This window comes from Toxotes jaculatrix, chromosome 8 (genome assembly GCF_017976425.1).
Source record: "Toxotes jaculatrix isolate fToxJac2 chromosome 8, fToxJac2.pri, whole genome shotgun sequence".
Lineage (NCBI taxonomy): Eukaryota > Metazoa > Chordata > Actinopteri > Toxotidae > Toxotes > Toxotes jaculatrix.
This window is the reverse complement of record NC_054401.1, coordinates 4,306,147-4,320,808: the sequence shown is the minus strand read 5'-3', so window position 1 is coordinate 4,320,808 and position 14,662 is coordinate 4,306,147. Positions and strand designations below refer to the sequence as shown.

The following is a 14,662-nucleotide window of genomic DNA, read 5'->3' as shown; positions in this document are numbered from 1 at the left end:
AACAAAAACTAAGCATAAAGACAGTAATGTTAAAACTTCACAATTACATCAGTAATCTAGCTTGGTCCGACTCAGAGTTGGAAAACATTTGTTCAAGTAGTGTGCTTAAGTACAGTTTCCAGGTACTCTTACATCTCTTTCATTCTGTGCAACTTTATACTTCCTCTTCACAACAACAGAAGAGGAAGTATAGTATACTCAACTACATTTACTTAGCTGCTGCAAGTTATTCTGTCAATATGTTAAGTGCAAAACCTATAATAAACTTGTAAAGTATGATGCATGACATACATTATACCTAAATAGAATATCTAGAACAGCTATATTAAAATATAACATTAATGCATCAGTAAACACTCTGTTCCTCAAGTAGAATATTTTAACGCTGCCACATTACTACTTTCACTGCAATCAAGGATCCAAATTAGAGGTCTTCACTGGTCCACTCGGTTCCCGATATCCGAGACCTGACCCAGGACCTGAGCAAGGCCAGGTTCAAATTATATTTAGTATAATCAAGTCAGGCAGGGTCCTGTTGTATTCATGAGGGTCTTGTAGCTCTGTATAATACTCAAATGGATCCAAGTGGACCCGCTATCACCTCACAGTGCATTATAATTATAGCAGGGGAAAAATGTGTTCTTTAGAGGTGAGATGGAGAGTGTGAACTGTGAAGTGCAGGTAAAAATTACATGTATTTCTGCTCATTAATTGGTGGTGCATCATGCTGCTGCCAGTGTTAGTGTTCACCCGGGTCTGCCGAATTGACCACATTTTGGAAACAGGTCTTATTATTTCAGTCGGGTCTGAATGTCCCTGTTTTTTGTTTTCAGTTTCAGAGCTGGTGAGGACGCTTGAAGACCTCTGATCTGAACACGTCTTCCACTGCCGATCCTCCCGCTACACCCCCCGTTGCCCCGTCTTAATTTGACTGATATAATTAATGTAATTAATGATAAACCGCAGCTTGTTAGACACAAATCTGACAAATCTGGGGTAGAAATTCAGAATCCCTGGTATGACAAAACTATGATTTGTTTTTAGCTAAATGGACACTCTGTTGGTTACTTTGCCTAAAGCAAATAAGAGCTTGAAATCTCAAAGGAAAACTGACTCATAAAAGTGGAGTAGCAACAGAATGAAAGTTGCAAAGTTACCACTAATTTATACCTGACATCTCCTGAAGTACAGACACTTTATTGCCATCCCTGTGTTTTCTTTATTATGCTTTAAAGTGGCAATTACGTCAAAAAAAAAAAAAAAATCCTTTTATTGTCCCTCCTCCAACATGGCGTACTTCACTGACAACCGTGCTCCAAGCATTCTGTGACAAGCTGCTATTAAAAGCCTCCAGCCTGACAGCACTGCGCTAGCAGGTTTAGCCGTGTGGCTCATTCACTAAAACACAGTTGTAAACATTCAAACATTGTGTTCTCTGAACCTTCGGATAGGGTGGCACGCTGAACAAAGCGGTTTATAATGTGGACTTCGGAAATGGAGTCCTGAAAAACACATGCTCATCTATGCCTTTGGATGTTCTGCCTCCATATTTGATGGTAGAATATGCATCACGCTATCAGAATTTCTCTCTCATTCATCCCTCCCTATCTGTTCCCCCTTTCCTTCCTCCCTGCGTCGCTCCTTCCAGCTGGGCGCAAACTGACAAAACCTTCAGCTTGGCATTTGTAAAGCAGCCCTACCTTCTTGACGTAGCCCTGGATGAGCTCAGGGGTGGGCACCTGCTCGGCAGACAGACACTCTTCCAGCTGTAGTTTGTACGGTGGGCAGACCAGCTGGCTCCTTTCCACCCTGCAGGCACCACAGTGGGGGAGAGAGGACAATGAGTTTCAGCCTTTCAGCCAGCCAGCCAGCCTGCTGGACAAACGCTCAGGATACATGAGGGTAGCCATGCATTCACACACATGCAAACACACATTTACAAACAGCCTGAAATTATAAATCCTAAAACAATCCTAAAACATCCAGAAAATGGAGTGCCAGTCACAGACCCGGGCATAAAATCTATAAAGCAAAAATAACCCCCCATTAACAAATTACAGTGCGACTAGAAGCTTTGTTAATGTTTTTGTTGCCCTGTGGGAGGTGGGAAAAAAATACAATAAAACACTTAAGTGAGACAAAGATCCACATGGATGAAAGCAACCACATGGGGAGCACGGAAAGCAGGAAATTCTATGCAAATCTCGTCTGGCCCGCACCCCTCCCCTTCAGCCCTCCCCGTCGAGGCCATCAGTATTTTTGAGCAGGGAGAATCTATTTATATGATGTTGTATTTTCCTTTTCTGTCCTCTGGAGGAAATCCCAGAGCTAGCCCTGAGGAGACCAATGCCCCAGCTTCCATCCCTCTGCTTCTCATCCTGTTGACAAGGCGAAAAAGCCCCACACACCCTTTTCCTCAGTGTGCTACAGAGTTCGCCTGCATCTACAGTAGTGTGTGTGTGTGTGTTCACGTGTAAGGCTGTATGTGTGTGCTCTGCGTGAGCTCTGACTTTACACGGACACCTGATGTGCGAGAGGGTAAAAGATGCATGTGTGCATGCTGGTGTGTGTAATAGAGGCAGATTCCACGCAAAGGCTTACTCTGATTGCACATGCATGTCCCTGCCTCTGTGTGTGTGTGTGTTTGAATGGGTTCACAGGGATTTTTCTCTCACTGGATACAGATTGAGCCATTTATGTATCAACAAACAACAACAACATTTGAGAAATTAGGAACAGAACAACAGTTTGTTTTGTGAAATACGCTTATTCAGTGTCTTGCACCCAGCCAGGAAATAAGTGCATGACACCCCCAAAAACCACAAAGTTAATTTTTTTTTTTAGATTTTGTTTTTTGTTTAAACAAAGAGCAGATCATGTGTTCATTAGTGAGCTTCAGAGATGCTCGTGGTTGGAATTGTTTTTTTTGTTTTAACCCGTGGACAGAGCTTGGGTGTTTTTTCCTCCAGTCTTTTCCCAGTCTTTATGCTAAGCTAAGCTTCCCAGCTGTTGGCTCCTGCTTCATATTTAGCATATAGATATGAAAGTCAGTCTTATCATCTACCTCTCAGCAAGAATGAATGTATAAATGTATTTTCCAAAATGCCAAACTACTCACTTTATGCTATTTTATTGGGAACACACAAGATAAAAGGAAACAACATGTTTCCTTTTACCTTTACATAAGTTATTGTTGTTCAGATGAAAAATGCTAATTAAAACAACATTCTGACTGTTCAGGCAACATGCAACCAATTAAAAAATTAAATGGTTAAAATCAATGCAACAGCGGCTGAGGTATCCTGATTTTTAGTCCCTAGAATGAGGCGAATGACAATAACCCTTCCCATGATGCACCTCAACGGCCTCTTTCACTAGGCCCTCCCTGCCTGGTGAACACCCATCTTTCAAACTTTAAGCCCCTTGTTTGTCACACAGACTTTCAAAGGCTTTCTACAGTGAAAACACTCTTGTGTTTGAAAATCACTGCATGATTTACTTTAAACCCAGGCCTAAGTCTTTCTGTTTGTCTCCAGACTCAGACCACACATCTACTCTTCTACCGCCGCTTTGCTTATATCATTGTTGCAGCACACAGCAGAGCAGAAACTGGGCCGACTGACGGGCTGAGCACAAACGTCACACACTTGACGAGCTGAGAGCCCAACCTTGTTTTTTTTATAAATTCATTTTGAAGAGAAATTAAAACTCCAGTTCATCATTCAGAATCTACCACTATAATAAAAATGATTTAGTCCTTCTGAGAGTTTTTTTTTAAAATCAGGAACTGGCACTTAAGCACTATAATTTAATCTCATTTTGTGCTATAAAATATTTTGCACAGAGAAGGTGTCACTTCTTTTCAAATGGTGAATAACTCTTTTTGGAATTAATCTCTGAATGGGATGGGACTTGGGCAGCGAGTCAACAGAGGGACAGAGGAGAAGGGAGGAGAGAGGTGGTTGAGAACAACAATTCAAACGGTGCACTCAGGCCTGGAGGGAGGTCTTGGGTTAAAAATAGCAGCTACATCACCTGCAGTCCATCTTCTCTGTGTGAAACGGTGACTTTTCATGCAGTGTGCAGCGCTGGCTGTCAACCTCCGAGGCCTCGTGTGGTTAGACGGGTGTCAAATGCCTGCCTGCCTGCCCGCCCACCTACCTGGAGCTCCCTCCTGGATGAGTACACCTGCTAGACTCCCCCCTTCTCTTGTCTGCCTGCAGATGGGTCACATGCTTTGTTTCGCTGTAGAACATCTTGTGTTGGACTAATCACTCCCCCCGGAGCTGAACGTTCACATGGTAACTAATTGCGTATTACCTGTTAATGACTTGCTCTGGGATTTGTTTTAGCTGTGTAGTGGCTACACTACTTGTAAACGTTTTTCCAATTGCATTGTGTTCACTGAGGTATGCAAAGGGATTTTGGTTTTTCAGTGGATGCCAAACTGCAAACAGTGTTTTCAACCAGTTTAGTCTTTCTTAGACCAGTCATGAAATTTACGCTCGCCCCATCTTCATCTTCTTTCTTTATTATCAACTGGCACCATCTGTAACAATAAACACTAAATTCTTTGGTGTTTCTGCTGAGTGTCACAAAAATGAGAAATTAACTTACTTGAGAGTTTAAGACAAAACATTCTCAAATGTTCACCTGTTAAAACCCCAGAAAAATAATCAAGACAAAGAGTCGAGAGCTATGCTGGATCCATGAAACTGTATGTAATGTAAGCACAGCATGCTTTGAGTTAAATGCTAACATGCTGATGTTTAGCAGTTATGGCAGGTGCCTTCAGAGGTAAAGTCAGAGCATCATAAATGTGATTTCTCCTGTAGGGTCCTTGAATATCTGGAGCAATTTTTACAGCAATCCGCCCAACAGTTGTCAATATACCTGACAAAAAACTGAAAATATCAACCCCACAGTGGCACAGGATAAAAATTCAGGTGATAATGCTTTGGAAACTGTGAATGTCTGAACAAAAGTGACTTGCAATTTTCTTATGAAGGCTTTACTTGGACTCATCCCGAAAGACTTCAGAACAACTTTACCAACAACCCCTTCCTCCTCTGCCCTAACCGCCTAACTTCTTATGCACAGGACCACGATTCACAGGGACGTACTTGAAACAAGGAGCCAGACCAGGTCGTATATTGTTTAAAGTAATCATTGCCTGTGAGTAAGTATGCATTCAGTAAAACATTTTAAATTATTACCCTCACGTCAGGAAATTGCTTGAGAGGAGCTGAATTTCACTTACTGAATATGATAAAAGCTTTTCTCTTATTCTGTACTGAAAGAAAGCCTGGGCTCGATAAAACCGTCTTCACAATTGTGGGTAATTCGCTCCTGTTCTTTTTGCATCAGAAACAAAGTCGTGTCAGACTTTCCACCCTCCTCCATCTCACACCTCTCGTCTATTACTATGACGACACAGCCAGGGCGCATCTAAACCCATGTTTAGCACTCCGTCACCGTGGAGCTTTAATAAAATAGTACACCTCTTCTAATGTCACATTTTCACACATTCGTGAATAATTTCACCAGAGCGAATCCCCTCTAATGCTTTTTAGTCTGTACCTCTTTATTTTGCTCTTCCTCTATCTCTCGCTCTCTCTATCTCTCTCTCTCTATCGCTCTCTCTCACGCTCTCCACCCTTCTCCTCCCTCTCAACCCATCTTTCCCTTTCCATCCCTCTCTTTCTCTGCCTGAGCACACGGGAGCTCCTTGCAATTACCCAATAATGATGAATATATCCCATCAGACATTGCCTGCTGAACTGTAACCCTATTCCATCGCAACCAAATTGAACACTGGGAAATTTGACAGTTGACATTTTAAATTTTCAAACGGTCCAATCCATTCTGCCTGCATTGCAGATTTTTTTTTTTCTTCTTCTTCTTCTTTCCCGCAGCAGGTTGTAACAGGGAGGCGGCCTCCACCGGTGACAAATTGCCATCCAAGGTTTCCAAAGTTATAACCCACTTAACCAGATATGTCAGTCAGGTGACAGTGTCTTAACATTTACAGATGGCACGGCGCTGTATGTACACAACCTCTGTGTAGTACCTGACTGTGCACAGACTCCTGCAGCGTCACCCCCTCCATGCAAAGTGCCTTGTTGGCTGAGCCTTTCACTCCGAGGCTAATGCTATAGAGACCTGACTGGGCTTGTGTCCACAGGCACACTGTGCATGTTAAATAAAAACGCCTTCGCAGCTGCCGTACACCAGTCAGCTCCTCTACCTTGACTTTCATTTTGTTCCCTGTACAGTCAGGAAAAGCAGCTCGTTTTGGAGGGACAGATGAATGGCTGCTCACTGTCATGCTTTCAATACTATTCACTGTAACCCCCCCCCCCCCCCTACATGCCCCCTCCTCGTCGCCTTCTTCTTTTGATTCCTGGCTCTGACAGCAAAAGGGAACAGGAAAGGAAATACTCTGCCTTTTATTTTGTCTTATTTCCTCTTCCCCGGTTTTTTTCCCTGGTGGAGATTTGGATTCCCCTTGGGCTGGTGCTGATGTGAGCAGCTGTCTCCACGGTGACAGACACTGGAGATAAAGCCCGGGCCATGCTTTTTGGCTGGGGCCATCAAAGGATAGTAGACTCCTCTGCCCTTTTCACTCCATATCTCTCTCTTCTCTTTTTTTTTTCTTATATCCCATTCACCGTTCCCAGCTCTCACTACCCAGCAGTGATTTTCTTTTCTGCCCCTCTCCCTCCTCATGGTGTCTTTTTTCTCAGGAACAAGGCAAGTGTGTCTTTAAAAACAGAGATATGCCATCAGTTCGGCTGTAGCCTTTTCATACAAAATCAATATTTCCGTTGTCCGGCTTTGCAGCAGCAAAGAGCCGAGGAGTGTTTGGACTGTTTGTACGAATGTCTGTGCATGCTGAAACTGAACCTGAGGTGTTCCGCGCAACAGCATGGGAGGTGATTACTAATGGACACAATCTGCAGGAAGAAGGGGGGACAGATAAGGTGCCCTGCATTTCAACTATATGACCTTCTAAAATGCGGCTGGCTGCCTTGTTTTCACCCCACAACAGCAGTCTCCTGTTGTTATGCACATTTAAAACAAAGCTGCAAAGTCAGGAGTTATTTTAGGCTTAGGTTTATTTTAGGCATCCAGAGTTCCTAAAGAAAAAGCCGTGTTCATTTTATGCGCAGCGGCAGGAGAGTGGCGGTTCCAAGGCTACACCTACAGTACAGTTACAGTTAAATTAAAAATCCACCTTGAAACACAGAGAAAGTCTTGACAATGGCCATTGTTGCTTGTCAACCTCCACCTCTGTCACCATAGCAGCTGAAAAAAACACCACACCACCACGCTATCATTGAAAAACAACTTGAAGTGGAGCACGTCAATGAAATGCTGTGTTGTATATACCCCCACATGAAGGCAGCTTATTTTCTTTTGCCGAAATTTCAGTCATTCTCTCAAAACTTGCCCACCGTTAAAGAGCAAGAGTCTTTGGGCTTTAAACAACCCATGCTTATGTTTTCCTGACAAACAACCTGTCGTCTGCGGGCCAGTAATAAATCCCTGCTCAGAAGTGAAGGCAGAGGGAGAGTGATGTTGATATAATATCACAAAATTACCTTAAGGGAGAGGTCGGGATGGAAATTAATGTCTGACTCTGGGTCCTGTCTCCTACCAGCAGTCGATGTTAGTTTCTAATATTATTGTTTTTAATTCTGAATTTCAGGTTGACATGAACGTCAACATCAAGGAGTAAGACTGTACAGCAACAGGTTTTTAAAAGATTTTTTTTTTTTTTTTTGACTTCCGTTTCTTCCCTCAGCTGTCAGGTGATTGACAGTAAGCAGGGAATATCGTAATGCCTTGCACCGGCAAAATTACAGTAAATAATGATAAAACAGAAAGTTTGACAAACCCAAATTAAGTTGTCATGTTCTCTGTGATGAATTATCTCACGCTGTGGAGGTTGTTTCTCATACTGTAAGACAAGAAACGCAGCGGACGGTTTCTTCTGAAGGGAAGAAAACAGGCTCTGATATCTCCAACAAACACCAGCAGGGATGAGGGAGAAGAAGGAGGCACGTTAGACAGTTGGCAATAACCTGAAAACCATTTTTCCTCAGGACATAATTTCTGCACTCCACATAAGAATTTAAATTATCATCAGCATACATTTGCACAAACCAATTAAATTCTTCCCTTCTAATGTATTACTTTCTGACTTTTATTTTTACCGCTCTTATCTTTTGTTATGTTTTTGTTTACTGCTTTCTTTGCTTGTGTTATAGTTATCTTTCTTTTTCTTTGAAACCTTACGCTTTCCCTTACAATTCTCCCACGAGGATCCAAAAAGTTTCATTATTTTACTTATTTTATTTCATCTTAAATTCATCTAAATTCCCTCTGGCCATCGGCCTTCTCCCTTCTGATTTCTCTCTTTTCATTATTTATTTCTGAGAACAACAACAACAACACAAAACCTTCCCATAGTAAGTGTCTGTGCAGTTTTTCTTCTGTCTTTCGTGTTACTTTTCTTACATGCTCACTCGTAGGTTGCAGCAGAACTGTCAGGGCACAGCGGCTCTGATTATTACACTCCTTACTCTTGGTTGCTTGTAATATCGGGTATTGTTTTTTTTTTGTTATTGTACTGTCGCTGTGAGTGAGAGCGTTAGCTAAACGACTGAAATGCCAATGTAGATTAGTTAGTAGCAGTGGTGTTGTGTTTTTGCTCAGCAGTGAAGAAATTACAGGAACAGCTTGTCAGCGTCTTTGTCAGAAATTTGTTTTAAGTTGCGACGAATCTGAGAGGGGATCTGCTCAGGAACAGCACAGAGTCAGGAGATTTATCCAGAACAATGTCACACACACGCACACAGACACACACCTTCATATAAAGCCACATGCTACACACACAAAGACAAATTTAAACACAACAAAGTTAGTATGTGAAGCTCATAAAAAACTCTGAAGACACACACACACATCCCTGCCCTGTAGCCTACAGTGTTTTAGTAAACAGGCCTGGCTGTGCACTGGGCTTCAGAGTCAGACAGAGCAGCCACTGGGGCTTCAGCTGCTTGCCTCCGCCTGTCTGCATGTCACTGCTACCAGGAAAAAATAAATAAATAAAAGGTCTCCTCGTGGCTTCAGTCTTTTTGATTGTCATGGTTTTACTTGAACTGACTTTACAGAACGTGGTCCTGAATAAGCTGATCAGGGTTTATGACCCCCGGGGCCGTCAGACGCATTCAGAATTTTCCCAGCTTCCTAGTTTTTCTGCTTAAGTCCACATAAAGTGATTTTTAGAGGGATTCTGACCAGACAAAAAGCAACTTCCACCCTCCACTGTCCATCACAGCTCCTCCATGCCCTTCAGCCACCCTTGGAGCCGCTCCCTGGCGTCATGCCTTCAGTGAAGTGCACACCCACCCCCACAGTTCCCAGGACAGGGAGGGCTCGGGCACGGGGCTGGAGGGCAGATGTAGGGGGCGGCAGTGACTTTGGGCCATGCAGCCAGTTTTGGCCCGTGCACTGAAAGGGCTGGATATAGAGGACTGAGATTATTGCTGACTCACATCCAACACAGCTGCCCACATGACAGCTTGCTGAGCCACAAGCAGATGTTGCGATGCTCTGAAGCAACAGTGAAAGGTTGAACGGCTGATACGAAATGTTACGTGAACCTCCACTGGTTTTTTTTTTTTTTAAGGTGCTCGTCATGTCGGAAATTGTTCTGCTTGCATGTAATGCACATTAAAAACAAAAAAGAAATATAATGCAATGGCTGCAAACCTGTATAATTATTATATAAACCCTAATGTCACTTACAAACCATTTAGTATATCATTTTTGTACCATTAAGCCTATAAGGATGAAACAAAATCTGATTCCCACCAAGTGTTTTTCTGCATAATGACACCAATTAAGGTGCATTAGTAAGCTCAACATGTTTTCTTAAGTGACTGTAATGGCTACATCATTTTGTGATAACAAAGGTCTTATTCCCATGGGTCTAGCTAAGACGACTGAGGCCCCCTGAAAGATGATTTCCTGAGGGCCAGCCCTCCCCCGCCTTTGTTTGGTAAATTACGTTTATTTTCATTTTCATTTTAAGAGGCTTCTGCCTTTAACTGTCACAGCGTTTTGCCTCACTGATGACACTGAGGCTTTGTGTTAACTCGTGGCCTTGGAGAAGCAATGCACACGTTTATGTTGATGATTTTTCATTTAAAATTTTCAGAACACTGTAGGAATATATTGTTATTTTTTTTAATATCATAAAATATATAAAACATTTGTGTATAATGGTGCCTAAAAAATGTATGTGAAAATCAAATTAAACTGATCTGCACCTTATCAGTTAAACTCAAACATGATGAATCGTAACACTTCAGTACTTGGATAATTATACACATAAAAGCCAAAGATCACTGTCTTCTGGTTCTTACCCGTCATTGAGTCGGACCAGTATGGCCCGGTAGAGCTGGTGCTGTGGGCTGTTGGACTCTGGACCACAGGGGTGGATGAACGGGTGAACGGCTGCCAGGACGAAGCCCTGCTGGTAAAGCTCCTGCAGCTGACCTGGCAGCTCCCGCACCGACGAGAGACGCAGTGTGGACGTCCCACCTGAGAGACACAAAACAGGGAGGGAAGGATTGTGAGATAAAACAATTTGTATGTGTACTGACCTAAATGGTAATCTAAGTATATTTTTTTAAATTTGATTTTATTTCGTGGGCACATTTTTAAATTGATGTGTTGTTTCTGTCCTGAACTTTCTTGAGAAGGTTCTGATGAAAGTTTGCAGCATAATTTTCTTGTCAGAAACAAATAAACAGATAAAACAGAACGGTTACTTTGGATTTCTGTTTATGAAATTTGGGTTTTCTGTATTCTGTATTCCTGTGAGTTATGGTTAGGGTTGTCATGTTGATAATGCCCAAATCCCTGCTGAATCTCAAGAACTACGTTTTGTTATAAAAGAGAAAAAAAATTCACTTAATTGGTGTTTAGAACAACACAGTTTAACTGGCAGTGGTGAGTAATTCAGCGTCATGTCCTTTTTCTCGAACCCCTGCGTTTGCATGGACCTTTCCAGACCTCTGCGTCTCTCTGCACGCCTGACCCGCATTGCCTTGTAGGCTCACACCTGTCCCTTGTTCAATGATTTGGCCCCAGCACATAAATACTGGCTAACCTCTTTCTGTCTTCTTGCTGAATGTCAGGTTTTTTGTTTCTGTTACTGCAGCCTCTGTTAAAGTCCCTTTAATTCTACCTTTTCTGCCAGTTGCACCTGCGTGACATTTGCATTATATAGAAAACGTTAGTAAGAACAGTCTGACATAGATTCAGTCACGCAGCTCAGTGAGCAGAGCAGCAAGAAACATCCAGTGCACACAGTTTCAGGTGATTCTAAAGTAAAATGACAAAAGGAAACCACATGAGAAACATTTTCCACTGCATTTCTTGGTATCTGAACTATTTCTGTCACACTGTGACAATGACGCAAATTACAGTCCTTTTTCACAGCAGTTAGTCTCTTTTTGATTTCTTCTGTTTAACTCATGTATGAGGTCTTGATTATTGTAGAAAGGTTCTGGTACAGCGAGACCTTCCTAACTTCATATAATTTTTTTTTTTTTTAACGATAAAGCACAGCAGAGATGAAGAGGCACCAAACTGGTAGACAAAGAAAATTGATGGGGAAAAAAAAAAAACACACCATGTGAAGATTTGCAATTCAGATACCAACACTGATTTTAGAGTCATTCCCAGTTTGTTTTGGCAATTAGAATCACGCTTTTCGCTCCATCCCCTCAATCTGGGAGTTAATAAGAGTGGATCAAAATCCAATCAGAGTTGATTGCTTAGGCTCTGTGTCACAGCAGCTCTCTATATTCTGACACTTACTTTGATTCCCTCTCAGCTCAACTTAACTGTCCAAGTACAGCGGACAAGGGCCTGACATTAATAAGCTGCAATCAGAGAGTGGCCAGCTGTTTAAAAAAGGAAAGTTAGAGATGGAGCTGCGAGTGTGCAAAGCTCTTTCTTTGCATCATTTTCTCCGGGCCTCCCACCTCAGGGGATGAAACCTGCAGCAGACAGCCGCTGGTGGCGGCCTCGCTCAGGGAGCAACCAGCTGTGTTACAACAAGCCACACACAGCTTCTGTCAGGCAACATCAGCCAATCAGGATGTATGGTAATGAGAGCAGGAAAGCAGAGTGGTTCAGGTTCAGGAACGGGAGCAATTAGATTAGAAGATAGAGAGCTTGATAGCGGGAAGAAGACGAGAGGAGGATGGACAGGAAAGATGGAGAAAGAGAGGAGAAAGAGGTCAAAACAGAGAGGAAGAGAGGGTAAGTCAGAGACACTAGGATCGAGACAGCACTTGGCCCTGGACGCATGACGGCTGGGATCCCAGCAGCACACTGTACGAGGCGACATTTACTGCAGGCCAAACAGCTGGGGTGCGTGGGAGAGCGCCAAGACAAAGAGCTGGATGCAGAATGAGAGACTAGGGAGAGGAGAGGAACGAGGGAGGGGAGAGCACGAGAGGAGGTCTGGTTGTACGAGCTGTCACAAGATGTGGGAAATGCAGCTATGGCTAATTAGAGTCAATGAGACTATACAGAACGAAAGGTTCAGATCCATGGGAAAAGTCAAAGTAGCCTATAGAGGTTCAATGGGAGGCCAGACAGAGGGCGAGTGTGGGCAGAGCTGACAGTAAAAGATGAAGCTGTGTGTGTGTGTCTGGTCTGAGGTAGCACCGGGAACGCTAATAAAAGAGCTCTATAGTCCATTATGAGGCTGGAAATCTAAATACAACTTTTAAGTTGTATTTAGATACAGATTTTTTTTTTTATTAAAATATTTCAGACCCCGAAACTGTAAATAAAGTGTACTGTACATGCATCACGCAAACGTGTCTCTGGACTAAAATTCTGACTCAAATCTACAAAATCAAAACTTAACTGGTTTAAAACTGGTTTACTCCTGACCCTTACTGGCAATGTTCCTATCACTGTGTAAATAAACGTAAACATCATGAGGGTATCAGGAGCCAAATTCAGGCTGGTTAGTCACCCCACGTTTAAACTCCTGACAGCAAACAGCACGCTCTCACACACACGGAGCGTCGTTGCTTGTTTGACTTTAAAGTCTTGTTTAATGTGTCCGTGCTCACAAAGCTGTTCCTCATTACATCTGTGTAATTTATCACATATGGCCGGGAAAAACAAAGCTTTTTGGCTAACAAGCTCCTGTGATAATAACATGTGCGTCTGTTGTTACTCACACATTAGTGAGTGATTGGTTTACTGTGTACCTCTGCCATTGTATATATATTGTACATGCCGTTCTAATGTCTACTGTTGGTTGATTAATCAATCATTTATGTGTTAAAACATGAAAAATACGACATGAATTTGAAACTGTTCCCTTAAATGTGCCCTTCAGTTGCGAGGCTAATGTCTGCAGCTGTCTACAACATCTGTACTGTCCACATAGGAAACACAGAAGGTCGTAAAATTTGCACATATAAAGCCAGGAAAGAATCCAAATGCACCATCTTTTCAGTATCTGTAACTGATTACAACCATAATTCCCTTTGCATGGAATCTGTCTCAGCCTACTCTTTACACCTTGCACTTCCCCTGGCAGACAAATTCAGCTAAAGCTCATATGTGTGATATTGTTCATTCATTCTGTGCAGGCTGTAACACAGTGGTGTGGCGTGTTTGCAGCATGCTACACTACTTCACCAGGTCTGCAACAGAAGAGAAAGGGATTTCTGGAGCAAGCCTGCTAACACCAATCAGGAGGCAGCTCCTGAGAGATAGAGAGCTGATTCAGTTCGGATCTCGACTCTTCCTTCCAGGCACAAATCCAGAGGTTCATTGTGAAACCAGTAAAGTAGCAGAAGAAGACGAAGGGGGAAGAAAAAAATCATATGCTGTCCCCTCAGGGAAAGTGAGTGCTTTGGCTAAAAATACTCCTCCAAATTTCTCAATCACACTCCGTCCTACTGCGCCACAATGCAGGAGCTTTAGAAGTTAAAATGCGTGGAGGAATTAACACAAAGAAATAGGTCGCCATCTCCAACTGGTGAGACGTATTCGTCTACCCCCCCCCCCCCCCCCCCCCCCCCTCTCTCTCTGCTCCTCCTCCCTCCCCTTCCACCACCGGTGACTGCCTTTAGAAATGGAATTAATCCTTCTGTGATCTGTGATTTTGTTTTTTTCTTTCCTTCCCTCTTCGTTTTTGTGCAACATGAACACCCTGTCCTTTCCCCAGAGGGACGCTGTTGCGTGTGCGCACGGTTCACGAGGCGGTAGATATTAAGTGGAAAATCACTTGTCTTTGCTTGCTCTCTCATCCCCGTAGTTGAGATGAGTAAATAAGGAATGGTTTCAATTAGGCAGAGGGAACACAGCCGCTGGCGACTTAAGTTGGCTTTAATCGCTGTGTGAGCTGCTAATAATCTCATCCAGAGGCCTTTAAATACACGGGCTCTACATTTATTTATCAGACCAAATTTTATTTATCGTGCTGCCCCCAGAGCAAAGCGTGGCCCAGTGCTAAGTTTCTCTGAATCTCTTGTTGTTGTAAAGATGTTTACTCTGCCCTAAAATCGTGTTATCCAAGGAGAATCGCTTTGTTTGCGTAGATGAGAGC

At 42.9% G+C, this 14,662-nt stretch overlaps 1 protein-coding gene across 2 annotated transcripts in view; it reads right to left on the bottom strand.

The window, feature by feature from the left end:
- The window catches only part of LOC121185943 (raftlin-like), an 87,275-nt gene that overhangs the window by 40,490 nt on the left and 32,123 nt on the right, over positions 1-14,662 (bottom strand). For both annotated transcript variants that reach the window (XM_041044481.1, XM_041044482.1), the window contains exons 3-4: positions 10,437-10,614; positions 1,701-1,809 (exon numbers count right to left, since the gene is read on the bottom strand). In XM_041044481.1, coding sequence (XP_040900415.1) covers positions 1,701-1,809; positions 10,437-10,614 — 287 coding nt within the window. The remainder of the gene's footprint in view (positions 1-1,700; positions 1,810-10,436; positions 10,615-14,662) is intronic.